Here is a 27,139-nt window from a genome sequence, read left to right as displayed (position 1 = left end):
TGTTTGGTTGTGTTCAGTAAAGCTTTGTTTACCCGCTGACTCAACTCGTTATTAAGCACGCAATAGAGAACACCCCTCTCCCTCCATGAACCCCTCAGGGCAGGGGCGACTGACAGGGTCCATCAGGGCAAGGCTGGAAGAGCCATCGGGGAGGCCGGGCAGGGCGTGACAGCCCTGCCGGCCACTCCGGCACCCCACCGGGCCACTTCGGTCTTCAGGGCTGCTCGTTGGCGCCAGCAGTTCAATACACAGAATCCCCATGCAATTGGAACCGTTCTGGGAAATGCAGAGCGGTTCCAGCTGCATGGGGAATTATGGGTAGGGAAGATGGCCATTTCTCTGCCACATATTTATGACAGGCGGCACAATGGCAACAGTCATCATGCCTACAACGGATCTACTGGAGGAACCATTTAGGGCTGCTCCGTAAACAGATAAATTTAAAATTTTTATCCACTTTTGAAGCGGAGACCTGGCATAAAAAAAGCCTTTTGGCAAATAGTCTTGTTAAAGAGTCCTGACCTTAAATGTTGACTGGATATTGCCTGATCCTGTGTGTTCCTCCAGCATCTCATTGTTTGACTCCCCAGTATTTCCACACTGGTCACCATCTTTCTTTGACTGTCTTTACTATCACCTCCCTCTCAGTCCCCTCACTGACCACTGTGACCCCACTGTGGGTCCCTTCACTGACCACTGACGCAACTCATTGAGACCCCTCCTCTTCAGTGAGGACTGAGACCCCTCTCTCGGTCCTACCACTGACCTCTCCCTCACAGCCCCTCGCTGACTACTGAGACCCTGGTCTCGGTCCCAATTGGTGACCGTTCCCTCGCCATCACGATTCACTGCAAGCCCTTGCCCTTGCATGCAAGTCCTTGCAGTTCGCTTCCTCGTTTGCTGCGAACTGACGTGCTGTTGTTCCTATTGGTCGAATAGGATGATTATGTGTGGCCCCATTGGTTAGTCAGTGGATACGTGGCCCCAGCCAAGGACCGGCCCCTGAAACTCCGCCGTTTGAGAAGTAGCTGAGAAGATCCTTCCTGTGCGATTGAAGGAGCGCCGCGTCAGTCGAGCGTGAAGCCGAGTGAGCGGCAGGGTGTGTCGCCATGGCGTACCAGAGCCTGCTGCAGGAGTATCGGCAGATACCGGTCATAACGCGAGCCTACACTACTGCCTGTGTGCTGACCACTGCGGCCGTGGTAAGGATGCACCGTTCGTGACCTCGCTGTCGCCGGATGCGTGTTGTGCTCTCTCCACGAGAACAGAAAGAGCCTGGGGTGCTCAGCAGCAATGGTGGCGAGGACCCTTTTCGTCGGCGCCGGCTGTAGATACTGGCGTGACACAGTGTAGAGCGTAGCTCCTTGGGTCCAAGCTCCCGAAACATCTTAACCCTTCGGATTCCGGCCAGTTTTAACCATTCCTATATACTCCGGACTGGTCCATGGGTAAACTACAGTACGAACCAGCTGGGTATTGTTACATAGTCCAGAGGACCCCAAAAACTAGCAGCAAGAGATATGCACCACGCACAGGGTTATTTAAACAAAAGTAGTTTTTAATTTTATTTGAACAAGAAAACAATTAAACTTTAACTTATTACTTGACCTACTTAATCCCTCCTCTCATACGAAGCGCAGGTGTGTATAATGTGTATTTAAGATTAGAAAAGTTCTTTGGATCACAGTCCAATCTCACAGTTAGCATTGAGAAAGTTCACCAGTCTTTGGTGCTTAACAGGTAAATGGTTACCACTCTTGCTGGTTTTCAGAGAGAGAGAGATTCTTTTTCCAGGATATTTGCAACTGACTCCTTGCTGATGGCACTTGCCTCCTTCAGGGTTCTCCAGATGATCCTCTTTCTTTCAGGTCACCTTTCAGACCACCAGTCTTCTTTGACCAGACAGCCTTCCAAAGTTTGCCAGCTTGTCCCTCTGGAACTGATTTCTGTGACTCCTTCTCTCTCTGTTTCACATCCTCCCTCTCCGAGCACAAAACTGTTCTCCCCTACCTGCAAAATATCACATGCTCTCCCAGGCAAGCTGTATCCTGCAAATTTGTTGCTCTTTCTACAAAAAGCATTCTGCAAAAGTCCTGCAAAAATTCTGTATTTTGAAATATGTGTGTGCAACCTGCTCTAGCAATTCCTCCCAAGCCACCTCAAAATACTCTGTCACAGTATATGAAATCAGGGACTCAGAGTATATGCACTTGGTGGTCATCCCTGAAAACAGGGACACTGAGTCCAAAGGGTTAATAATTGAATAACAAGGTGAATACGAAGTTGGAAGCCATTGGCACTATTCACAGTGGCATTGAACATCCTTGCACTGCGAGGGAGTTGGAAATGTTGTGGGAATAACCTTGGGGCTTCTGGTTCAGATTTCCCAGCCTGAGAGAAACACAAAAGCTGCAAATGCTGTGATCTTGAGTAAATATTTGCTGGATGTCACACAGATAGGATGATATGTTCATGGGAGCAGGCTTCTTCCCATGTATCAGGAGGGAGGAGAACATGACTCATTGAGGGCTCAATAGAGGAGGGGGGGGTCAAGAACTTCAAATTCTGGGGTGCCAACATCTCTTGAGGATCTGTCCTGCAGCCACCATGTCGATGAAATCATGAAGAACGCTCGCCAGTGGCTATACTTTGTGAGGTGTTTGAAGAGATTTGGTGTGGAAGACTCTCAAAAATTTATGCTGGTGGAACGTGGAGAGCATTCTGGCTGGTGGCATCACTCTCTGGTACGGAGGCGCCAAATCTCAGGAGAGGAACAAAAACTCCAGAGGGTTGTTAACTTGGCCTGCGACATCACAGGCACCAGACTTCACTCCATCGAGGACCTCTACATGAGTCTTAAAAAAGTAGCCTCTATCCTCAAAGACCCAGGCCATGCCCTCTTCACTCTGCTACCATCGGGGAAAAAGGTAAAGGAGCCTAAAGACGAACACTCAGCAGTACAAGGACAGCTTCTTCACTGCTGCCATCAGATTCCTTTTCTTTTTAATATATTTATTAAGTTTTATTATAAACACATACACACATATAAATCCAATACTTCTCAAATAATACCTGAATTGTTTGCACCCTTCTCAACCAAACCCATTTTATCAAAATATCTCAAAAGAAAAAACCCTATTAATCGAACCTCTCCCTCTAAACAAGATGACATTTAGAAACCAGACAACACTGTTCAGGAGCATCTAATTGGTTAAATTAAATTATGGGTCCTCTTTTCTTCTTTGGCTTGGCTTCGTGTTCGAAGATTTATGGAGGGGTATGTCCACGTCTGCTGCAGGCTCGTTGGTGACTGACAAGTCTGATGTGGGACAGGTAGGCACGGTTGCAGCGGTTGCAAGGGAAAATTGGTTGGTTGGGGTTGGGTGTTGGATTTTTCTTCCTTTGTCTTTTGTCAGTGAGGTGGGCTCCGTAGTCTTCTTCAAAGGATGTTGCTGCCCGCTGAACTGTGAGGCGCCAAGATGCACGGTTGGAGGCGATATCAGCCCACTGGCGGTGGTCAATGTGGCAGGCACCAAGAGATTTCTTTAGGCAGTCCTTGTACCTCTTCTTTGGTGCACCTCTGTCACGGTGGCCAGTGGAGAGCTCGCCATATAACACGATCTTGGGAAAGCGATGGTCCTCCATTCTGGAGACGTGACCCACCCAGTGCAGTTGGGTCTTCAGCAGCATGGATTCAATGTTTGCGGACTCTGCCAGCTCGAGTACTTCGATGTTGGTGATGAAGTCATTCCAATGAATGTTGAGGATGGAACGGAGACAGCGCTGATGGAAGCGTTCTAGGAGCCATAGGTGATGCCGGTAGAGGACCCATGATTCGGAGCCAGACAGGAGCGTGGGTATGATAACGGCTCTGTACACGCTGATCTTTGTGTGTTTCTTCAGTTGGTTGTTTTTCCAAACTCTTTTGTGTAGTCTTCCAAAGGCGCTATTTGCCTTGGCGAGTCTGTTGTCTATCTTTTTGTCGATCCTTGCATCAGATGAAATGGTGCAGCCGAGGTAGGTAAACTGGTTGACCGTTTTGAGTTCTGTGTGCCCGATGGAGATGTGGGGGGGCTGGTAGTCATGGAGGGGAGCTGGCTGATGGAGGACCTCAGTTTTCTTCAGGCTGACTTCCAGGCCAAACATTTTGGCAGTTTCCGCAAAACAGGACATCATGCGCTGGAGAGCTGGCTCTGAATGGGCAACTAAAGTGGCATCATCTGCAAAGAGTAGTTCACGGACAAGTTGCTCTTGTGTCTTGGTGTGAGCTTGCAGGCACCTCAGATTGAAGAGACTGCCATCCGTGCGGTACCGGATATAAACAGCGTCTTCATTGTTGAGGTCTTTCATGGCTTGTTTCAGCATCATGCTGAAGAAGATAGTAAAGAGGGTTGGTGCGAGGACGCAGCCTTGCTTCACGCCGTTGTCAATGGAGAAGGGTTCGGAGAGCTCATTGCTGAATCTGACTCGACCTTGTTGGTTTTCGTGCAGTTGGATAACCACGTTGAGGAACTTGGGGTGGTATCTGAGGCGCTCTAGTATTTGCCAAAGCCCTTTCCTGCTCACGGTGTCAAAGGGTTTGGTGAGGTCCACAAAGGTGATGTAGAGTCCTTTGTTTTGTTCTCTGCACTTTTCTTGGAGCTGTCTGAGGGCAAAGACCATGTAAGTAGTTCCTCTGTTTGCGCGAAAGCCACACTGTGATTTTGGGAGGACATTTCCGGCGACACTAGGTATTAGTCTATTAAGGAGAATCCTTGCAAAGATTTTGCCTGCAATGGAGAGCAGCGTGATTCCCCTGTAGTTTGAGCAGTCTGATTTCTCGCCTTTGATTTTGTACAGGGTGATTACGAAAGTCCTGAGGCAGCTTTCCTTGGTCCCAGCAGAGCATGAAAAACTCGTGCAGTTTGGTATCCAGAGCTTTGCTGGCAGCCTTCCAGACCTCTGGGGGGGATTCCACCCATACCTGCTGCTTTGCCACTTTTCAGTTGTTCAATTGCCTTATATGTCTCTTCCCGGGTAAGGACCTAATCCAGCTCTAGACTCAAGGGTTGTTGAGGGAGCTGGAGCAGGGCGGATTCTTGGACTGAACGGTTGGCACTGAAAAGGGTTAGGAAGTGTTCTGACCATCAATTGAGAATGGAGATCTTGTCGCTGAGGAGGACTTCGCCGTCTGAGCTGTGCAGAGGGCTTTGGACTTGGGGTGAGGGGCCGTACACAGCCTTTAGAGCCTCGTAGAAACCCCTGAAGTCGCCAATGTCTGCGCTGAGTTGGGTTCGTTTGGCGAGGCTAGTCCACCACTCATTTTGGATCTCCCGGAGTTTGCGCTGAAGATGGCTGCATGCGCGATGGAAGGCTTGTTTCTTCTCTGGACAGGACGGCTTTGAAAGGTGAGCCTGGTGGGCATATCGTTTCTTTGCCAGTAGCTCCTGGATTTCCTGGTTGTTTTCGTCAAACCAGTCCTACATCTTATAAAAATTCACCTTTACATTTTTAACATTTTATCTATTTTTTTCTGAACTTAGAAAGGACATAACCTCCTGTTACTATTGAGTATGAATAAGTGGAGTGCTGTTTTTCCAGTTCTTCAAAATAGCCCATCTAGCTCTCAATGAGGTAAATACTAAAATTCACTTCTGAGATGGAGTCGGTAATATTTCCTCTTCTTGAGAAAAAACAACTAAGGGGCCTGGTTCTAATATGACCCTAAAAATGACTGATAAAGCTTGAAATAATTTTTCAAAAAATTTTCTAATCTAGGGCAAACCCAAAGATATGTATCAATGAATCCTTGAAAATATAACATTTACCACAGAATAAAAGCGAGATAGTTTAACTTTTGAAATATTGCTCAATGCACCACTTTGAATTGCAACAAACAATGTCGCACATGGAAGGAGGATTCAGTAATCAAATTTAGAACAATATCCCAGTTCTCATCTATAAGAGACAACTCCAAGTCATGCTCCCAATCACTCTTGATATTAACTAGCAAAGCTATTCTCAAATGTATCAAATTACTATAAATAATCGATGAGAACATTGAAAGTCAAAAAGTAAATTAAGAAGATTTGTTTCAGAAATCCGTGGAAAATCAGAAAGTTTGGACTGAACAAAATGTCTGACTTGACATACCTGAAAAAGTGACAACTGAAAAAAATGGGTCGTTTAAATTTTTTCCTCAATTGTTCAAAAGAAGCAAAATTATCTCGAATAAAAAGATCTTTAAACATTTTTGATACCCAGTCTATGCCACTCCCTAAAACCTGTCTCTGAAGTTTAAAAAAAAAGATGATTAGTTATAATGGGACTGGCAAGAGAAAAACTGGATCCCACTGCCATCAGATTCTTGAATGATCAATGAACCAAAGACACTGCCTCACTTTGACTTTGTGTGCACTTTTTAAAATTGTTTTAAGGTGGTTTATTTGGATGTTTGCACAATGATACTGCTGCATAACATCAAATTTCGTGGCTTGTTAATGGCAATAAATTCTGATTCTGATTAGTGCCCTACCTGATTAGCTACCTCCTGCTGCTTTCTATTTTCTCTTCACTGCCAAGGTATTTCAGGGTATAGGTCAAAACATCTCCAACTGCTTCACAGCTTCCTCCATCTGAAATGGAAGCCTGCATTTACCAGTGAACCTGTTCACTACTCAATCTGGTAATGAAGCTGTTACTGTGCTCGTAGCCTCAGGCAATGCCAATCTCCAGGAAGAGAGCAAAATCACTTCTGCTTAACCCTCAATAGCTTTACTTTTGCACAATTTCCCCCATTGACAACATCCTGTGATCGTTCATCAGCCACAAAGTTAACTAGATCAGCTCCATAAATATTGTGGTGGCACGGATAGCGTAGCAGTATGCACAACGTTATTACAGCACCAAGGGCCCAGGTTCAAATCCCGCATTGTCTGTAAGGAGTTTGTACATTCTCCCCATGTCTGCGTGGGTTTCCCCCCGGTGCTCAGGTTTCCTCCCACCCTTAAAATGTACAAGGATTGTAGGTTAATTGGTGTATTTAGGAGCGGGGGTTCGTGGGCCGGAAGGGCCTGTCACTATTCTGCATACTTACATTTCTTAATTAAGTTAAAGAACAGATTGGAAACTTGGTATTCTGAGACAGAGAATCACTGCCTTGCTTTCTAATGCAAGACACTGTCAAAAATGAGATGACGTGGTCTTCAATTTTTTTTGAAGTTGCAAAAATTCAAACAACTGAATAGATAGGAGAAGTGAGTGGGCAAAGGTCTGGCAGATGTTGGCAAATGTGAGGTTATCCACTTTGGAAGGAAAAATTGAAGATCAGAATATTATTTAAATGGCAAGCAATTATAGCATGCTGCCATGCAGAAGAATTTGGGAGGGCTTGTGCATGAATCGCAAAAGGTTGGTTTGCAGGTGCAGCCAGCTATCAAGAAGCCAAATGGAATGTTGGCCTTCATTGCTAGAAGGGATTGAACTTAGGAACAAGAGGTTATGCTGCAAATGTACAGGGTACTGGTGAGGCCACATCTGGAGCACTACGTGCAGTTCAGGTTTCTTAACTTGAGGAAGGATGTACTGGCTTTTGAGGTGGTGCAGAGGAGGTTCACCAAGTTGATTGTAGAGATGAGGGGGTTAGCCTATGAGGAGAGATTGAGTAATCTTGGACTGTACTCACTGGAATTAAGAAGAATGAGAGGGGATCTTCCAGAAACGTATAAAGTTATGAAAGGCATAAATAAGATAGAGGTAGGTAAGTTGTTTACATAGGGGAGACCAGAACTAGGGGGAATACCCTCAAGATTCAAGGTAGTAGATTTAGGATGGAGATGAGGAGGAACTGCTTTTCCCAGAAGGTGGTGAATCTGTGGAATTTGCTGCCCATTGAGGCAGTGGAGGTTTAAGACCAGGTTGGATAGATTTTTACATAGTTGGGGAATTAAGGGATATTGGGAAAAGCCCATCATCAGATCATTGAATGGTGGGACAGGCTTGAAGGGCCGGATGGCTGACTCCGGCTCCTATTTCTTGTGTTCATTGCTCATCACCATCCAGACAAAGCAGCTTGCTTGATTGCCAACTTGTTCTATACTGGCACAGTGTGGCTAGATTATGTGCCACTTGCAAAATGTACACTTACTGCTCGAACTGAAAACCTAAACGGTTGCCTTCTGCATTCTGTGGAAAAAGGATCAAATGGCACAACTTGAAAATTCCTCTTACAAGTTGTTCACTATTCTGTCTTCACCGTTACTGGGCAAAATCCTGGATCTTCTTACTTGACAGGTTGGGGTTATAGAACATGACAGCACAGTACAGGCCCTTCGGCCCTCAATGTTGTGCCGACCATATATTCCTAAAAATAACAAGTACTAAAACCCACCCTACTCTGTAACCCTCTATGATTACCCAAACTGGTTCATAAACAAGTTAATATAATTCCTACTGTGTACAATTGTACAAAGTGACTTGTACAGGAGGTCAGCTAGTGTGTAAGGCAGCAAACAGCAGTGACACTCCCTAGTTGCCTTCTTGAACTGAAACTGTTAAGCTAGTGCAGGGCAAGACGAGTGTCTGTTCCTCCTCTGTTCCACAACCACCAGTTTAAATATCTTATTCCTTGGGGCAGTCATGACTTTCCCCAACTCTGGCTTCATTCTTACAATGCTTGTGTACACAGTTGTCCCATATGAGAGAATTCCTGGGGCCCACCTTAATCTTTTATCTATCTGCATGCATCCTAAACAAAGCCTTGTTGTAGTTTCAGTTGATGTATTCCGGTGGGGTGGGGTGGGGGGGTGTCACCAAAGCACAGTCAGAATCAGAATTTATTGTGGTTTTGCAGCAGTGTTACAGGTGCAAAAATTGCTATAAATTACATTTTAAAAATTAAATTGGTGTAAAAGAAGAGAAAAAGAGAAGTAGTGACTGTAGTTCATTAACCATTCAGAAATATGATAGCAGAGGGGAAGAAGCTATTTGGGTGTTTGTCTCCTTCCTCACGGTAGCAGTGAGAAGAGGGCATGGCCTGGGGGGGTGAAAGTCCTGAGGATAGAGGCTGCTTTCTTGAGACACTTCCTCTCGTAGATTTCCTCGATGGAGTAAAGATGATGGCGCTGGCTGAATTCACAACTCTCTGTAGCCTGTTTCTGTCCTGTGGATTGGCACCTCTGTACCAGACAGTGATGCAGCCAGTCAGAATGCTCTCCATGGTCCACCTGTAGAAATTTACAAGAGTCTATAGTCCATCACAAATCTCTAGCCGGAAACATGCTGCTGTGCCTGAGAGTCTGAACTAATTTCATGTCCATTAATAATTTGGACTATAAGATTTTGAAATTTCCTGTCATCCTCTGAAATATACTTGGAATGGGCAATAAATTTGGCCTTTGCCAGCAAAAGCTACATCCAATTGTTACGGAGGACCCCAAAAACCAGAAGCAATAGATATGCACTACAACACAAAAGTAGTTTTTAATTATATTTGAACAAGAAAACAGATTTAAACTGTAACTTATTACTTAACCTACTTACTGAACCTACCTAACCCACTTAATCCCCCCCTCTAATACTAAGTGCAGATGTGTGTAATGTATATTTAAGATTAGAAAAGTTCTTTGGATCACAGTCCAATCTCACTGGTTGCAGGCAATCCTTGAACTGTGCACAGAAGTTAGCGTGAACAAAGTTCACCAGGCTTTGATGTTTAACAGGCAAATGGTCACCACTCAGGAGGCTTCTTGCTGGTTTTCAGAGAGATTCCTTTTCCAGGACATCCACAACGGTTGCTGACAAAACTTACCCCTTTCAGGGTTCTCCAGATGATCCACTTTCTTTCAGGTCACCTTTCAGACCACCAGTCTTCTCCTTTGACCAGGCAGCCTTCCAAAGTTTGCCAGCTTGTCCCTCTGGAACTGATTTCTGTCTCTCTCCTCTCTGTTTCATACCCTCCCTCTCTGAGAGCAAAGCTGTCCTCTCCCAGGCCAGCTGGATTCTGCAACTTGGTGGCTCTTTCTGCAAAAAGCACCCTATAAAAGTCCTGTAAATCTTGTTTTAAAATGTTTGTGTGAAAGCTGCTCTAACAATTCCTCCCAAACCACCTCTAAATACTCTGTCACACAATGCTGACCCCCTCCAAGATAGATATTGCCAATAATCATTTGTGGATGTCGATAAATACTGTCGGATGCTGGAACATGTCACATTGGAGCCTGATCTAAAATCCATGTACAAACACTGTTTCACTGAACTCATGACTTCTGCATCAGTTTGTCAGAGTGATGCACCTCTGAATGTAATCAGTCTCTCGGCAGTATTTTGAATAGGTCCATAGTTGGTCTTGAAAACCGAGTCACATGTCTATCAACTATCATCTAATTTTTTTAAAATCTCTAAACTGTACTGTACCCAGTAGCCAATGAACTGACCAACTTTCTAATTTTAAAGGAAGCTGCATCATCCGACAGAAACCCGTGAAATCATGGGGGAACTCCCAAAGCTGAAGAGTAAAGCACCCAATATCAGGATTGAACCATGTCTCTGGAGTTGTGAGGTGGCTGTGTAAACTTCTCTTCTGTGGAACTGCCCATAGTTAGTTCATCTGGTTCATTCATACAAGACTCAAAAGAAAAACTTGCATTGCTGAAATATTTCTTCATGGAATCATAGAACAGAACAATATGGGGCCTTTAATATAATTTTTAATATTTTAATGATAATTTTTAATTTGGACATACAGCATGGTAACAGGCCCTTTCGGCCCCATGAGCCTGTGCTACCCAATTACACCGAATTGACCTACATCCCCAGTCCATTCTTGAATGGTGGGAGGAAACCCATGCAGACATGGGGAGAACGAACCCAGGACCGGTCCCAATCGCTGGCGCTGTAATGGCATTGTGCTAACTGCTGCGCTAACTGGGCCGCCCTTTGGCCCACCATGTCTGTGCTGACCATGATGTCAAATTAAACTAATCCCTTCTTCCTCTTTGTAGTCTATCCTGCCATTCTCTACCCCTCATAATCTTGTAGAGCTCTATGAAGTCGCTGTGTTGTATGGAAGGGTTCGTGGGGTGCAGCAGAAATCAAGCCCCAAGAGTTGAATCACAATCACCAATGATCTTTATTAGATAACCAGATGAACAGTAAAACAGTGCAACGGCTCTCCCATTCACACACTCATGCTGACTCGCACCCAACCATGGGATGCGTCAGAGAAGGAAGGGGCTCAGTGTAGTGGGAGGCAAGAGGGTCAGACCCCGAGGAAATATGTGCCCTTGTGTCAGGGGATTTCACAGCCTCCCAGCCAGTGAATACAGAGGACTGTGGCTCTGTTCCGGTATCTCCATGCACTGGAATACCCTGACTAGCCTTAGGGAGTACAGTGCCCCATTACCTGCGGTGCTCACGGACAGTGTCCACTGTAGCGACCATAATCCAGGCAGGGAGTAGGAGCATTGCCATATGGAGAAAAAACCACTCAGACTTAAATATGTCCCGTCTGCTGAGCAGGGATCAATGATAGTGCTTGAATTTCCTGCTTTGTAGAGCAGGGGCCAATTACTGGGGCCAGCCAATTATAGCGAGTGGACACCTAATTGGCTGGTTGCTGGACATTGGGGTGTGGCTTTCGATGAAAGGAGATCACTGATTGGCCAGCTCCAAAGATAAAAGCCCAAGCTCTGTCAACCTTGCTTCATTAGATATGCTTTCCAATCCAGGCAATATCCTGGTAGGTAAATCTCCTCTGTACCCTCTCTAAAACATCGATATCCCTCTTATATTGAGTCAACTACAAGACTCCCAAGTTTTAGAGAGCTGCGAACGCCATCTAATGTGCATCACGTGCCTCCTTAACCACCCAATCAACTTGCACGGCAACCATGAGGGATCTATCAATGTTGATGCTTTTTTAAAAAATTCTCGCCATGTTCTTATCAGCTTCCCCCAAATTTTTTCACTCACCTACACAGTAGAGGCAATTTGCAGTGGCCACTGAACCTGCCGATCTTCACATTTGGGGCTGAGGGAGGAAATCCACATGGTCACACAGAACAGAACATGTAAAGGCAGAATCGAACTACAATTCTGATGCAGTAGTTCTACTGGCTGCCCTGTAGCTGAAGTGTGTATCATTGGGTGCTGAGCACAATACTCCAGATGTGTCCTAACAAGTCTTTTGTACAGTTCGAGTGTGAGTCTGTGCCAGATATCCCTTGTCACCGTGTTCTGTTCACCTCTGCAATCTGTGAATGTGCAATATGAAGCTCCTTTGCCGCTCTCTACTTCTTGGTTATTGTGAATTCCTTCCTCTTTCCCAAATGCATCACTTCACACTTCTCCAAATTAATTTCCATCTGCTGCCTTTATGTTAACTTATCTTGTCCATTGATATCTTCTTGCAGCATTGGATTTCTTTCTACAAATTTTCTTTATAATTTTGGTATAATTTGCTCCCAACATTAAATTCAAATTGTATTTCAGAATTTACAGTACTGAGCCTCCCTGCTAAATCTGTCCAATCGTTAAAAACTCCCACCAGTCACTTTTGTCCCTTTGATTTCTCCCACTGGGCCAATTTTTAATCCCACATATCCCTGTCCATTAAATACTTCAAAAGTATTTCATGAAATTTTTTTGGCACCTTGTCCTTAATAGTCAATGGATTACTTTTGAACTGGGCTGCATTTAGTTATAACACAATGGACTATCTCCTCAATAACAAGTATACCATTTTGGATTCTGTTGGGGGGATGACCTACAAGGCACAAGCCATGACCGTCTGGTCTCTGGCCTTGAGGCTAAGAAGGGAAGGGAGAAGAAGAGGCGAGTTGTCATGAAAAGGGATTCCATAGTTAAGGGGACAGATTAGAGGTTCTGTGGAAGAGATCGAGTATCCCGGATGGTATGTTGCCTCCCTGGTGCCAGGGTCTGAGGTACTTCAGATCGTATTCACACCATTCTCAGGAGGGAGAGTGAGCAGCCAGATGCCGTGTCCTGCAAGGAGAGTTCAGGGAATTCGGCACTAGGTTGAAGGACAGAGCCTCTAGGGCTGTGATCTCAGGATTGCTGCCTGTGCCACATATCAGTGAGTTTAGATATAGGAGGATTATGCAGCTTAACGCGTGGCTGAAGACATGGTGGAGGTCGGAGGGCTTCAGGTTTCTGGATCACTGGGCTCTCTCCCAGGGAAGGTAGGAACTATTCTGACGGGATGGTTTGCACCTGAAATGGAGGAGGACTAATATCATTGCAGGAAGATTTGCTAGTGCTGGTCTGGGGTGGGGGTTTGCAGGGGGATAGGAACCACAGTACCAGAGTAGATAGGGGAGTGGAGGGGGTCTAAGATGAAGTGAAGATTGCATGTAATGTCATAGGTCAAAGTGCTGTACATGATGACAATGATCTCAGGTGCATCTTTTTCAATGCAAGAAGTTTTGTAGGAAAGGCAGAGAAGCTTAGAGTGTGGATTAGCATGTGGAATGATGACATTATGGCCATCAGTGAAACTCGGTTGCAGGACGGGCAGGATTGGTAGTTCAATGTTCCGGACTTCCGTTGTTTCAAATGTGATAGAACGGGGGAGAAGAAAGAGAGTAGAGGGGCATTGCTTGTCAGGGAAAATATCACAGCTGTGCTCAGGCAGGAAAGACCAGAGGGTTCGTCTATGTGGGTGGACCTGAGGAACGGGAACGGTATGACCACACTCATGGGCTTGTATTATAGACCACCCAATAATCAGCGAGAATTGGAGGAGCAAATCTGTAGAGAGACAGCAGACGGCTGCAGGAAGCATAAGGTTGTGATCGTAGAGGATTTTAATTTTCCACATAGTTACTGGGACTCCCATACTGTAAAAGGGCTGGATGACATGGAGTTTGACAAATGTATTCAGGGAAGTTTTCTAAATCAATATATAGAGGAACGAATGAGAGAGAGAGTGCAATACTAGATCACCTATTAGGGAACAAGGCAGGACAGGTGATGGAAGTATGTGAAGGGGAACATTTTGGGTCCAGTCATTAGTTTAGCAAGGGCTGAGGCAGCACACAGCGAGGAGCGTCCTGTGGCTGTGGGCCCGCTGTTCGAGGATGCCCATTGCCTGAGTTAGTTTAAAGTAAATTATGGATAAGGATAGGTAATTTTGAGGAAATGAGAAAGGATCTAGAATGAGTGTATTGGGACAAGTTGGTTCCTGGAAAGGAGGTGCAAGGTAAGTGGGAGACCTTCAAAGCTGGCATTTCGAGAGTACAGTGTTTGTATGTTTCTGTTAAGATTAAAGGCATGGTTAGCAAGCATAAGAAAACCTTGATTTTCAAGGGTCATTAGGGATCTGGTTCGAAAGAAGAGAGAGATGTATAACAGGTATAGGCAACAGAGAGCAAATGAGGGTCTCGAGAGGTATAAAAAAATTCAACAAAAAACGTAAAGAGATCAGGAGGCCTAAAATAAGTCATGAGGTTGCTTTGGCAGACAATGTGAAGGAAGATCCATTGGGTTGCTAAAGATATATTAAGAGCAAAAGGATAGCAAGGGACAAAATTGGCCCCCTTAGAAGATCAGAGTAGTCGGCTATGTCTGGAGCCAGAAGAGGAGCGGGAGATCTTAAATGGGTTTTTGCATCAGTATTTACTCAGGAAACAGGCACAGAGTCATGGGAAGTAAGGAAAGCAAGCACTGAGGTCATGGAACCTGTACAGATTAAAGAGGCTTGCTGTCTTAAAGCAAATAAGGGTGGATAAATCCCCATGGCCTGACGAGATATTCCCTCAGTGGCTCTGGCATAAATATTTAAAATGTCCTGAGGTGAGGTGCCAGAGGATTGGAAGGTAGCTCTGTTGTTCCACTGTTTAAAAAGGTTCCAAAAGTAACCCTGGAAATGATAGACCAGTGAGCCTGGTGTCAGTAGTAGACAAATTATTGGAAGGTGTTCTTAGGGATCAGGTATACAAATATTGGATAGCTGATTAAGGATAGTCAACATGGTTTTGTATGTGCAAGGTTGTGTTTAATCAATCTTTCTGGGTTTTTTGAGGATGTTACCAGGAAAGTTGATGAATGATAGGCTGTGGATGTTATGTACATGCACTTTAGTAAGGCCTTTGACAAAGTCCCACATGGAAGGTTAGTCAAAAAGCTTCAGATGCTAGGTATTCAAAGATTCAGACTAGTTATCCAGGTAGTCAACTGGATTCAACAATGGCTACACAGGAAAAGCCAGAGTTGTAGTTGCTCCTCAGAATGGAGGGCTATGACTAGTGGAGTGCCTCAGGGATCAGTGCTGGGACCATTGTTGTTTGTCATCTATATCAATGATCTGAATGATAATGTGGTAAATTGAATCAGCAAGTTTGCAGATGATGCAAAGATTAGAGGTGTTGTGGATAGCGAGGAAGGCTTTCAGAGGGATCTGGACCAGATGGAAAAATGTTTTGAAAAATGGCACAAGTGTGTGTGATGTGGTTGCATTTTGGAAGGACAAAGCAAGAAAGGACATACGTGGTAAATGGTAGGGCACTGAAGAGTGTGATAAAACAGAGAGATCTGGGAATACAGATACATAATTCCCTGAAATTGGTGTCACAGGTAGGTAGGGTTGTAAAGAGAGCTTTTGGCATGTTGGCCTTCATAAATCAAAGTATTGAATACAGAGTTGGAATGTTATGGTAAAATTGTACAAGACATTGGTGAGGCTAAATTTGGAGTATTGTGTGCAGTTTTGGACACCTAACTACAGGAAAGATATCAATAAGATTTAAAGAGTGCAGAGAAGATTTACTAGGATGTTGCCCGATCTTCGGGAACTGAGTTACAGGGAAAGGTTGACAGATTAAGACTTTATTCCCTGGAGTGTAGAAGAATGAAGGGAGATTTGATAGAGGTATTTAAAATTATAAGGGGGATAGAGAGAATAAACGTAGCTAGGCTTTTTCCACTGAGGGTAGATGAGATGCAAACCAGGGGACATGGGTTAAGGGTGGAAGGGGAAAGGCTTAGGGGGAACATGAGGGAGAACCTCTTCAAATAGAGAGTTGTGGGGATGTGGAACAAGCTACTAGCTGAAGTGGTAAATGCATCGTCAATTTCAATTTTTATGAAGAATTTGGAGAGGTACATGGATTGGAGAGGTTTTGAGGACTATGGTCAGGGTGCAGGTCAGTGGGACTAGGAGGATAATAGTTCAGCACTCACTAGAAGGGCCTAAGGGCCTGTTTCATAGAAACATAGAAGATAGGAGCAGGAGTAGGTCATTCGACCCTTCGAGCCTGCTCTGCCATTCAACGAGATCATGGCTGATCTTAAAGTTCAGTACCCCGTCCCCGCCTTCTCTCCATAACCTTTAATACCCTTATACTGAAGAAATATATCTAATTCCCTCTTAAATATATTTAATGAACCTGCCTCTACTGCCCTCTGTGGCAATGAATTCCACAGATTCACCACCCTCTGGGTAAAGAAATTCCTCCTCATCTCAGTCCTAAATGGTTTGCCTATTATCCTCAAACCATGGCCCCGGGTTCTGGATTTTCCCATCATTGGAAACATCCCATCTGCATCCATTCTGTCCAGTCCTGCCAGAATTTTATATGTCTCTATGAGATCCCCTCTCAATCTTCGAAATTCCAGCGAGTACAATCCCAATTTGCGCAATCTTTCCTCATAAGTCATTCCTGCCATTCCAGGTATCAGCCTGGTGAATCGCCTCTGCACTCGCTCCATTGCAAGAACATCCTTCCTTAGATAAGGTGACCAAAACTGCACACAATACTCCAGGTGTGGTCTCACCAAGGCCCTGTACAGCTGCAGTAAGGTATCCTTGTTCCTAAACTCAAACCCTCTTGATATACCATTTGCCTTTTTAACCGCCTGCTGTACCTGCATGCTCACCTTCAGAGACTGATGTACAAGTACCCCAAGGTCTCTCTGCACTTCCCCATCTCTTAATCTATTGCCATTCAAATAGTAATCTGCCCTCCGGTTTGTATTACCAAAGTGGATAACCTCACATTTATCCACATTGTAGTGCATTTGCCATGTATCTGCCCAGTCCCTCAATTTATCCAAATCACACTGGAGCTTCCTGACCCCCTCTTCCGTGCACACAATCCCTCCTAGCTTAGAGTCATCTGCAAATTTGGAGATATTACATCCAATCCCCTCATCCAGATCATTAATGTAAATTGCGAACAGCTGGGGTCCCAGTTCAGATCCCTGTGGTACCCCACTGGTCACCGCCTGCCACTCAGAAAACGAGCCATTTATCCCAACTCTCTGTCTTCTAGCTGCCAACCAGTTCTCAATCCACATCAATACTTTGCCCCCAATCCCATGAGCCTTGATTTTGGAAGCCAGTCGTTTATGTGGGACCTTATCGAAGGCCTTTTGGAAGTCCAGGTACACCACATCCGCTGGCTCTCCCCCATCTATTTTACCTGTCACCATCTGAAAGAATTCCAATAGATTTGTCAAGCACGATTTACCTTTTGTAAATCCATGTTGACTCTGTCCAATCCATTCTCTGCTAGTCATATGCTCCGCTATTACATCCTTAATAATAGATTCCATCATTTTGCCCACTACTGATGTAAAACTCACCGGCCGATAATTCCCCGCTTTTTCTCCAATCCATGGGTACTGATCCTGAGTCTATTGAGTTCTGGAAAATAATTCTTAAAGCATCTGCTATCTGGAGTCACGTGATGGAGTAGAGGCCGGTCAGGGAATTCCAGCCCTCTCCCGAAAAGTTAAAAAAAAACACACAAAGCACAAAGGTACAAGATTAAAATTTATAATAAAGTAAAAATAAAGGTGAGAAGAAAATGGCAGCGAAGAGAGAAAAGTCGAAAACAACGGGAAGAAAAGAGGAAGAAAGAACGTCGGAAGAAGAAGGTGAAGGCCTTACCTGTCCGAAGAGGCCCGCCGCGGAGAGAGAAGCCCGCTCCCGCAGGTCAGTGGAAGTCCCGGGCTCGGGACTACAAAAATGGCTCGCAGAGCCGAGTAAAAGTGTGCAACCGTGCATGAAAAAAAACACACTGACGGGAGGGGGGATCAGCTGCGGAGTCGATCTCCACAGCTGAGAGAGACACCTGCAGCACAGCAGCAGGTGCAGAACACAGACAATAACGACAACAAGAAAGAAGAGGGTAAAAAGAAAACAAGGAAACAACAGATGGTCAAACCAGAGGAAGAAGAAGAAGAACAGAAAGAAATGGAAGAAGAAGAGAAAAGCAAGACAATGGATGTATCTTTTTTTAAAGAATATATGGAATCAGTGAAAGAATGGCAATTACAAGAATTTAATGAGATAAAAAGAAGAATTAAGAATGCAGAAGAAAGAATAAATAAAATGGAAATGGCCACATCAGAGATAGGAAAAAGAGTGGAAAATATGGAAGAACGAGAAATAATTGTAGAAATGGAAGTAGAAGACTTAAAAGAGAAATTAGAAGAATCTAATAAAAAATTTAAAGAGGCACAGGAGCTGTTAGCTCAGAAGATAGATATAATAGAAAACTATAATAGAAGAAATAATATAAAGATAGTGGGCCTTAAGGAAGATGAAGAAGGCAAGAATATGAGAGAATTTATAAAAGATTTGATCCCCAGGGTCCTAGGAAGACCAGAATTACAGGAAGAAATGGAAATAGAGAGGGCACATAGAACATTAGCCCCGAAACCACAACCGCAGCAAAAACCAAGATCCATTTTAGTAAAATTCTTAAGATATACAACAAGAGAAAATATATTGGAGAAAGGAATGAAGAAAGTAAGAGAAGACAAAAAGCCACTGGAATACAAAGGTCAAAAATTTTTTTTCTATCCAGACATAAGTTTTGAACTCCTGAAGAAGAGGAAGGAGTTCAATACAGCAAAAACGATCTTATGGAAAAAAGGATATAAATTTATGTCAAAGTACCCAGCGGTACTTAAAATATTTATTCCAGGGCAACAAAACAGACTATTCTCGGATCCAGAGGAAGCAAGGAAATTTGCAGAACAACTACAAAACAAGTAAAGAGATGAAGACATGTAATGAGAGTAAAAATGACCACGAACTATATGTATGTGTGTAAAGAGGTATATATGTGTATATATATATATATATATATATATATATAGTGTGTATAGCGCCTTTGGAAGACTACACAAAAGAGTCTGGAAAAACAACCAACTGAAAAATCTCACAAAGATAAGCGTATACAGAGCCGTTGTCATACCCACACTCCTGTTCGGCTCCGAATCATGGGTCCTCTACCGGCATCACCTACGGCTCCTAGAACGCTTCCACCAGCGTTGTCTCTGCTCCATCCTCAACATCCATTGGAGCGCTTTCATCCCTAACGTCGAAGTACTCGAGATGGCAGAGGTCGACAGCATCGAGTCCACGCTGCTGAAGATCCAGCTGCGCTGGGTGGGTCACGTCTCCAGAATGGAGGACCATCGCCTTCCCAAGATCGTGTTATATGGCGAGCTCTCCACTGGCCACCGTGACAGAGGTGCACCAAAGAAAAGGTACAAGGACTGCCTAAAGTAATCTCTTGGTGCCTGCCACATTGACCACCGCCAGTGGGCTGATATCGCCTTAAACCGTGCATCTTGGCGTCTCACAGTTTGGCGGGCAGAAACCTCCTTTGAAGAAGACCGCAGAGCCCACCTCACTGACAAAAGGCAAAGGAGGAAAAACCCAACACCCAACCCCAACCAACCAATTTTCCCCTGCAGCCGCTTCAACCGTGTCTGCCTGTCCCGCATCGGACTTGTCAGCCACAAACGAGCCTGCAGCTGACGTGGACTTTTACCCCCTCCATAAATCTTCGTCCGCGAAGCCAAGCCAAAGAAAAGAACATGAATGTATCCGTATTTAGAGGAAAATATATAGAGTATAGACAAGAATTAATAAGGGAGGGAAAGGGAATAGAGGGAATAAGGAGGGAATTAAAAGAGTGACCTTTGTTACATATGAAAATTGAAATCTTTTCTGGGGGGGGCTAGGTGGGGAGGAGTTACGGTCACTACAAAATCAGTTGACGTTTGCGAGTGAATTTGCAAATCCAAATGGAGAGGGGAGGTGTGGTTGCCCGACAAGGGATAAAGGGTAACTCAGGAGAGGGAGGGGAGAATGGGGTTAAAGAAGTTTTGAATAGGAGAATAAGGAAAATGTTTGATGTTTTAGAAATGTCGTCTTATAAAGTGTTCAAAACAAGAAAGCAGAAATGGATAAGAAGGAAAGGTGATGATGGAGAAACGGAAAGGGAAGATAAACAGTATGAAATGGCTACGCTGAACTATATGACTTTAAATATTAACGGAATACATAACCAAATTAAAAGGAAGAAATTGCTAAATTTACTGAAAAAAGAAAAAATTGATATAGCATTTGTGCAAGAAACACATTTAACTGAATTGGAGCACAAGAAATTAAAGAGATTGGGTAGGACACGTAACAGCAGCGTCGTATAATTCAAAAGTAAGAGGAGTAGCTATATTAATTAGTAAAAATGTGCCAATTAAAATAGAAGAGGAAATAATAGATCCAGCAGGGAGATATGTAATGATAAAATGTCAGGTATATTCAGAGTTTTGGAATCTACTCAATGTATATTCACCTAACGAAGAAGATCAAAAGTTTATGCAAGATATTTTTTTGAAGATAGCAGATACGCAAGGGAACATATTAATAGGAGGGGATTTCAACCTGAATTTGGATTCAAATATGGACAAAACTGGGAAAAAAATTAACAGAAAGAACAAAGTTACCAAATTTATAATTAAATCAATGGAAGAAATGCAACTTTTGGATATATGGAGGAAGCAACACCCAAATGAAAAGGAATATTCATATTACTCGGGTAGACATAAAACATACTCAAGAATAGACCTATTCCTGTTATCAGCTCGTATGCAAGATAGAGTAAGAAAAACAGAATATAAAGCTAGAATATTATCGGACCATTCACCCTTGATATTGACAATAGAGTTAGAGGACATCCCTCCAAGAATGTATAGATGGAGATTAAACTCCATTCTACTTAAAAGGCAGGATTTTAGAGAATTCATTGAAAGACAAATTAAAATGTAGTTTGAAATAAATACAGAATCAGTGAAAGATAAGTTCATACTATGGGATGCAATGAAAGTGTTCATTAGAGGGCAAATAATAAGTTATGTAACCAAGATGAAGAAGGACTATAATCAGGAAACAGAGCAGTTGGAAAGGGAAATAGTAAATATAGAAAAAGAATTAGCAATGAAGGAAGATACAACTAAAAGAAGAGAATTGCAGATAAAAAAATAAAATGAAACATTACAAACTTATAAGGTATAGAAGAACATAATGAAGACAAAACAGAAATATTATGAATTAGGGGAAAAATCTAGACCAAACTGGATTTATTAAAAAAAGACACACAACAGACAATATTTGTAAATTTATTAACTTAATTCGTGCAGTAGAAGGGAGTAAAGCGCCAACAGTAGCAGTTGCTTTAGAATCAGGGAAGGCCTTTGACAGAGTAGAATGGAATTATTTATTCAAAGTATTGCAAACATTCAGTTTACCAGAGAAGTATATTAATTGGATTAAAGCATTATATAAGGGGCCATTGGCGAAAGTGACAGTAAATGGACATGTATCAAAGCAATTTAACTTAAGCAGGTCAACACGGCAGGGATGCCCACTATCACCCTTATTGTTCGCGTTAGCTATAGAACCACTAGCAGAATTGATAAGAACAGAAAATAATATAAAAGGGATAAAAATAAAAGACAAGGAATATAAAATCAGTTTATTTGCGGATGATGTTATAGTATACTTAACAGAACCAGAACTATAAATAAAAGAATTATATAAGAAATTGAAGGAATATGGAGAAGTGTCGGGTTACAAGATTAACGTAAATAAAAGTGAAGCAATGCCAATGAATAATGTGGATTTCTCAAAATTTAAGAAGGAATCACCATTCAGATGACAAATGCAAGCAATAAGATACCTAGGTATACAAATAAATAAAAATCTCGGCCATCTATATAAACTCAATTATTATCCACTAATATAAAAATTACAGGACGATTTAGAGCATTGGAAAGATTTACCATTAACACTAATAGGAAGGGTAAACTGTATTAAAATGAATATTTTCCCAAGGATATTATACCTATTTCAGGCATTGCCCATACACTTGACAGAGAAATTCTTCAAGGAGTTAAAGAAAATAATAAGGAAATTCTTATGGAAAGGGGGGAAACCGAGGATAGCACTAGATAAATTAACAGAATGGTATAAACAAGGAGGCTTACAACTGCCAAACTTTAAAAATTATTATAGAGCCGGACAATTAAGATACCTATCAGATTTTTATCAAACAAGGGAAAAGCCAGATTGGACTAGATTAGAATTATTTAAAATAGGGGAAAAGATACCTGAACACATATTATATAAATGGGATGAAAAATTGGTACAATGTAGGAGTTCTCCAGTATTACATCATCTACTCAATATTTGGAAAAAAGATTCATGTAGAAAGGAATAAAACAAATTACCAATTACCAAAACTAATATTGACGCAAAATAAGTTACTCCCTTTTACAATAGATAACCTTTCCTTTAGAGAATGGGAGAAAAAATGGATCAAAAGAATAGAAAATTGTTTTTCAGGAAATAGATTATTATCCTTTGAACAAATGAAAGATAAATACAATATAACTCAAGATACAGTACTGGCATATTACCAATTGAGATCCTACTTGAAGGAGAAATTAGGAAACAGTCTGAGGTTACCAGAGGGAAGTAACTTTGAATATGTGATTACAGATACAATGATAATCAAAAGATTTATAACAAATATGTATATTAAACTGCAAGAAAAGGAGAATGAGGAAACAAATGATAAAACTAAACAAAAATCGGAACAAGATTTAAATATAAAGATAAAAAAGGAAACATGGGAGAAATTATGTTCTGGAATGATGAGAGATACAATAAATACGAGGTTACGTATGATACAATATAACTGGATACACAGGCTATACATTACACCTCAAAAGTTAAATAAATGGGACCCAACAGTATCTGATAGATGTTTTCAATGTAAAAAAGAAATGGGAACAACAATTCATGCAATCTGGACATGTGAGAAAGTAGAAAAATTTTGGGAAGATCTAAACCAAATATTAAATAAAATTACAGAAAACAATATACCAAAAAATCCAGAGATCTTCCTCCTAAGTAACATAAAAAACAAAGAATTTGGAATTGATTTGGATGGTGCACAAAAAAGATTTGTTAAGATAGCTCTAGCCGTAGCAAAAAAATGTATTATGTCAACCTGGAAATTGTAAGATAATTTGAAAATACAACAATGGTATATAGAAATGAATAAATGTATTCCATTAGAAAAAATAACATATAGTTTAAGAAATAATATTGAAATATTTGAACAAATATGGGAGCCTTACATGAAACACAATAGAGAAAACCTGCCGGGGACATTCACTACCTAAATTAACGAAAGGAGAAGGAAATAAAAAGAATTGACTCAGTGGAATTTCTTGTTTATTTTTATTGAATGACAACATTGTTTGACTGGTTTAATGTATCTTAGATTTTGTACTTTAAATGGGTGGGGGGTGAGATAGGGAGGGTGGGACGGGAGGAGGGAGGGGGGGGAGAAAATGACACTGTATATATTTGAAAAGGAAAATGTATGTATGATGGTCAATGTGGTTTATGGTGTGAAAAATAAAAAATTTAAAAAAAAAAAGCATCTGCTATCTGAATGGCCACTTCCTTGAGTACCCTAGGATGTAGATTATCAGACCCTTGGGATTTATCTGCCTTCAATCCCATCAATTTCCCCAAGACCATGTCCTTAGAGATACTGATTTCTTTCAGTTCCTCCCTTGCATTAGTCTCTATGTTTCCCAACATCCTTGGGAAGTTATTTGTATCCGCTCTTGTAAAAACAGAACTAAAGTAAGAATTTAATTGGTCTGCCATTTCCTTATTCCCCATTATATATTCCCCTGATTCCGACTGCAAAGGACCTACTCTGGATTTCCTCTTGACATATTTATAAAAGCTTTTACAGTCGGTTTTTACAGTTTGGCGGGCGGCCACCTCCTTTGAAGAAGACCGCAGAGCCCACCTCACTGACAAAAGGCAAAGGAGGAAAAACCCAACACCCAACCCCAACCAACCAATTTTCCCCTGCAACCGCTGCAACCGTGTCTGCCTGTCCCGCATCGGACTTGTCAGTCACAAACGAGCCTGCAGCTGACGTGGACTTTTTACCCCCTCCATAAATCTTAGTCCGCGAAGCCAAGCCAAAGAAAGACTTTCGTAATTTATTTTTGCTCTCTTAATCCCTTTGTCCTCCTTTGCTGCATCTTGAACTGCCCCCAGTCTTCGGTTGCGGTACTATTTTTGGCCAATTGATATGCTCTTTCTTTGGACCCAATGGTGTCTCTAATTTCCCTTGTTATCCACGGTTGAGTCACCTTTTATGGTGTATTTTTATGCCAAACTGGTATAAACGATTTTTGCAATTTCTCCATTAGATCTGTGAATGCTTTCCATTGTCTATCCACAGTCAACTCCCCCATAAACACCACCCAATCAATCTTACTCAACTCCCGTCTCATACCATCATAATTCCCTTTATTTAAATTCAGGACCTTAGTCTCGGTTTTAATTTCATCACTCTCCATGTCGAGTGAGAATTCGATCATATTGTGATCGCTCCTACCCAAAGGGCCTCGCACAACAAGATTGCTGATTAGCCGCTTATCATTGCATAATACCCAAGCTAAAATGGCCTGCTCCCGAGTTGGTTCCTCGACATATTGGTCTAGATAACCGTCCCGTAAACATTCAAGGAATTCCTCCTCCTTTGTATTTTTACCAATTTGACTAGTCCAATCTATATGCAAATTAAAGTCTCCCATGATGACAGCTGTTCCCTTATTGCACGCTTTTCTAATTTCTCTTTTAATGCCTTCCTTCACCTTTACACTACTATTTGAGGCCTATATACCACCCCCACTAACGTTTTCTGCCCCTTGCTATTCCTCAGTTCTACCCATATAGATTCCGCATCTTCTGAGTTAATATCCTTCCTGTCAATCGTGTCGGTCCCTTCTCTCACCATCAATACTACCCCACCCCCTTTTCTTTCTTGCCGATTCCTTCTAAATATCGTATACCCCGGGATGTTAAGTTCCCAGGCTTGCCCACCTTGCAGCCATGTTTCTGTAATTCCAATCAAATCATATTTGTTTATCTCAATTTCCACAGCTAATTCATCTACCTTGTTCTGAATGCTTCTTGCATTAAGATATAAAGCCTTCAGATTTGCTTTTTTCACCCTCCTTGCTCTTTCTGATTTTTTACTTTCGCTGCCTAACCTAACTTTTCCTGTTTTATCTTTTCTGTCCTTTGCCCTATCGTACAGGTTCCCATCCCCCTGCCAAATTAGTTTAAACCGCACCCGACGGCTGTACCAAACCTAGCTGCCAATATATTGACCCCTTTTGGGTTTAGGTGTAACCCATCCTTCTTGTAGATGTCATGCCTTCCCCAAAAGAGATCCCAATGATCCAAGAAGCCAAAACCCTGTCCTTTACACCAGCCCCTCAGCCACACATTCATTTTTCTTAACCTTCCATTTTTGTCCTCAGTTGCATTTGGCACAGGTAGCAAACCAGAGATCACCACCCTGGCTGTCCTATTTCTTAGTTTCTGTCCTAGCTCTCTGTAATCCTTTTTCAGTACTTCCTCCTTTTTTTCTATGTCATTGGTACCCACGTGTACCAAGACATCAGGCTGTTCGCCTTCCCCTTTTAGAATACCCTGGACCCGATTTGAGATATCCCGCACCCTTGCACCAGGGAGGCAGCACACCATGCGGGCATACCTATCTGGCTCACAGAATCTCCTGTCTGTATTTCTGACAATGGAGTCCCCAATGACCACTGCATTCCTCTTTACCTTTTGGTCCACCATGCTGTAATGTTCTATAGTGCTAATTGGGTAATTGCCCTGTCAATATTAATGAACACAATGTCACAAATGGATGTTTGTTTTTTCTAAACTTAAGTTCATGATTTTTTTTTTGTCCAAACTTGGGTTCATGAGTGAGATAATGCTTACTGCTATGTTCTTTCTTCTCTTTTCACAGCAGCTGGAGTTCATCACCCCTTTTCAACTATATTTCAATCCTGATTTGATAGTTAAGAAGTATCAGGTAAGGTGCAAGATGTGTTATTCCACACTTCATAATTATTGTCCCTCATCTATTTATCAGTTTCATAACATACAAATGAATCTCAACGAAATCTAAGGAGAGTTGTGGTTAGTTGGACCATGATTTTGTTGAATGGTGGTATAGGCTAGAGGGAACACGCGGGGCTAGATGGCCCATTGTGCCTACGTGGAGTTGTACAGAATAGTTGTACACTATTCACCAGCCCACCACTTTGATGCTGACTGTTGCATCCATTTACCTGCTTTGCTCTGCAGCCTTCCCTTGCCTTGGTGAATCATGAATGTCACATAGTCATACAGCACAGAACAGACCTGCACCCCAACTCATCCATGCTGACTAATGTGGTATTTTGGGCTCATTCCATATTTCTGCATTGGTCCATATCTCTCCATGCCCCTCAAAACCATAAATGTGTACAGATGTCTTTTGAATGAAAGAATTGTTCTCACTTCTACAGTTCCCAGGTATCTCATTCCAGATGCAGACAACACTCAAAATTTGTCTTGGTTCACTCCTAAAGCTTTCCCCTTTCACCTCTGGTTCTAGAATCATCCTGGGGAAAAAGACTGTGAGCATTCACTTTAACCTCATGATTTTGTAAACCTCTGTAAGATTACCCTGCAGCTTCCTTCACTCTAGGGTATAAAGACCAAACCTACCCTCTCCCTTTACTTCAAGCCATCCAGTCACACAACATCCTGTTAAATCATCTCTACATATCTTCCAAGTTATTGTTGTCGTTCCTATTGCTGGGTAACTGAGACTTGCATACAGAACTCTTAAGTGTTGTCTCACTAATGTCTTGTACAGCTGAATCCCGACTTTTGTACTCTATACCCTGCCCAAGTGAAGTGCAGTGTGCCAACTGCCTTCTTCACCACCTTGTGCATCCG

At 42.5% G+C, this 27,139-nt stretch overlaps 1 protein-coding gene across 2 annotated transcripts in view; it reads left to right on the top strand.

Moving 5' to 3' along the window:
* The first annotated feature begins 967 nt into the window (after positions 1–967).
* LOC138761506 (derlin-2-like) overlaps positions 968–27,139 on the top strand; it is a 49,151-nt gene continuing 22,979 nt past the window's right edge. The window contains exons 1-2 of one of the 2 annotated variants that reach the window (XM_069933744.1): positions 968–1,202; positions 26,160–26,225. In XM_069933744.1, coding sequence (XP_069789845.1) covers positions 1,110–1,202; positions 26,160–26,225 — 159 coding nt within the window. In that variant the 5' untranslated portion in view covers positions 968–1,109. The remainder of the gene's footprint in view (positions 1,203–26,159; positions 26,226–27,139) is intronic. The other variant, XM_069933743.1, reaches the window with a different exon arrangement.

Source organism: Narcine bancroftii, chromosome 4 (assembly GCF_036971445.1).
Source record: "Narcine bancroftii isolate sNarBan1 chromosome 4, sNarBan1.hap1, whole genome shotgun sequence".
NCBI lineage: Eukaryota > Metazoa > Chordata > Chondrichthyes > Torpediniformes > Narcinidae > Narcine > Narcine bancroftii.
Note: the sequence above shows the minus strand (reverse complement) of the source record. Positions and strands in the feature narration are given on the sequence as shown.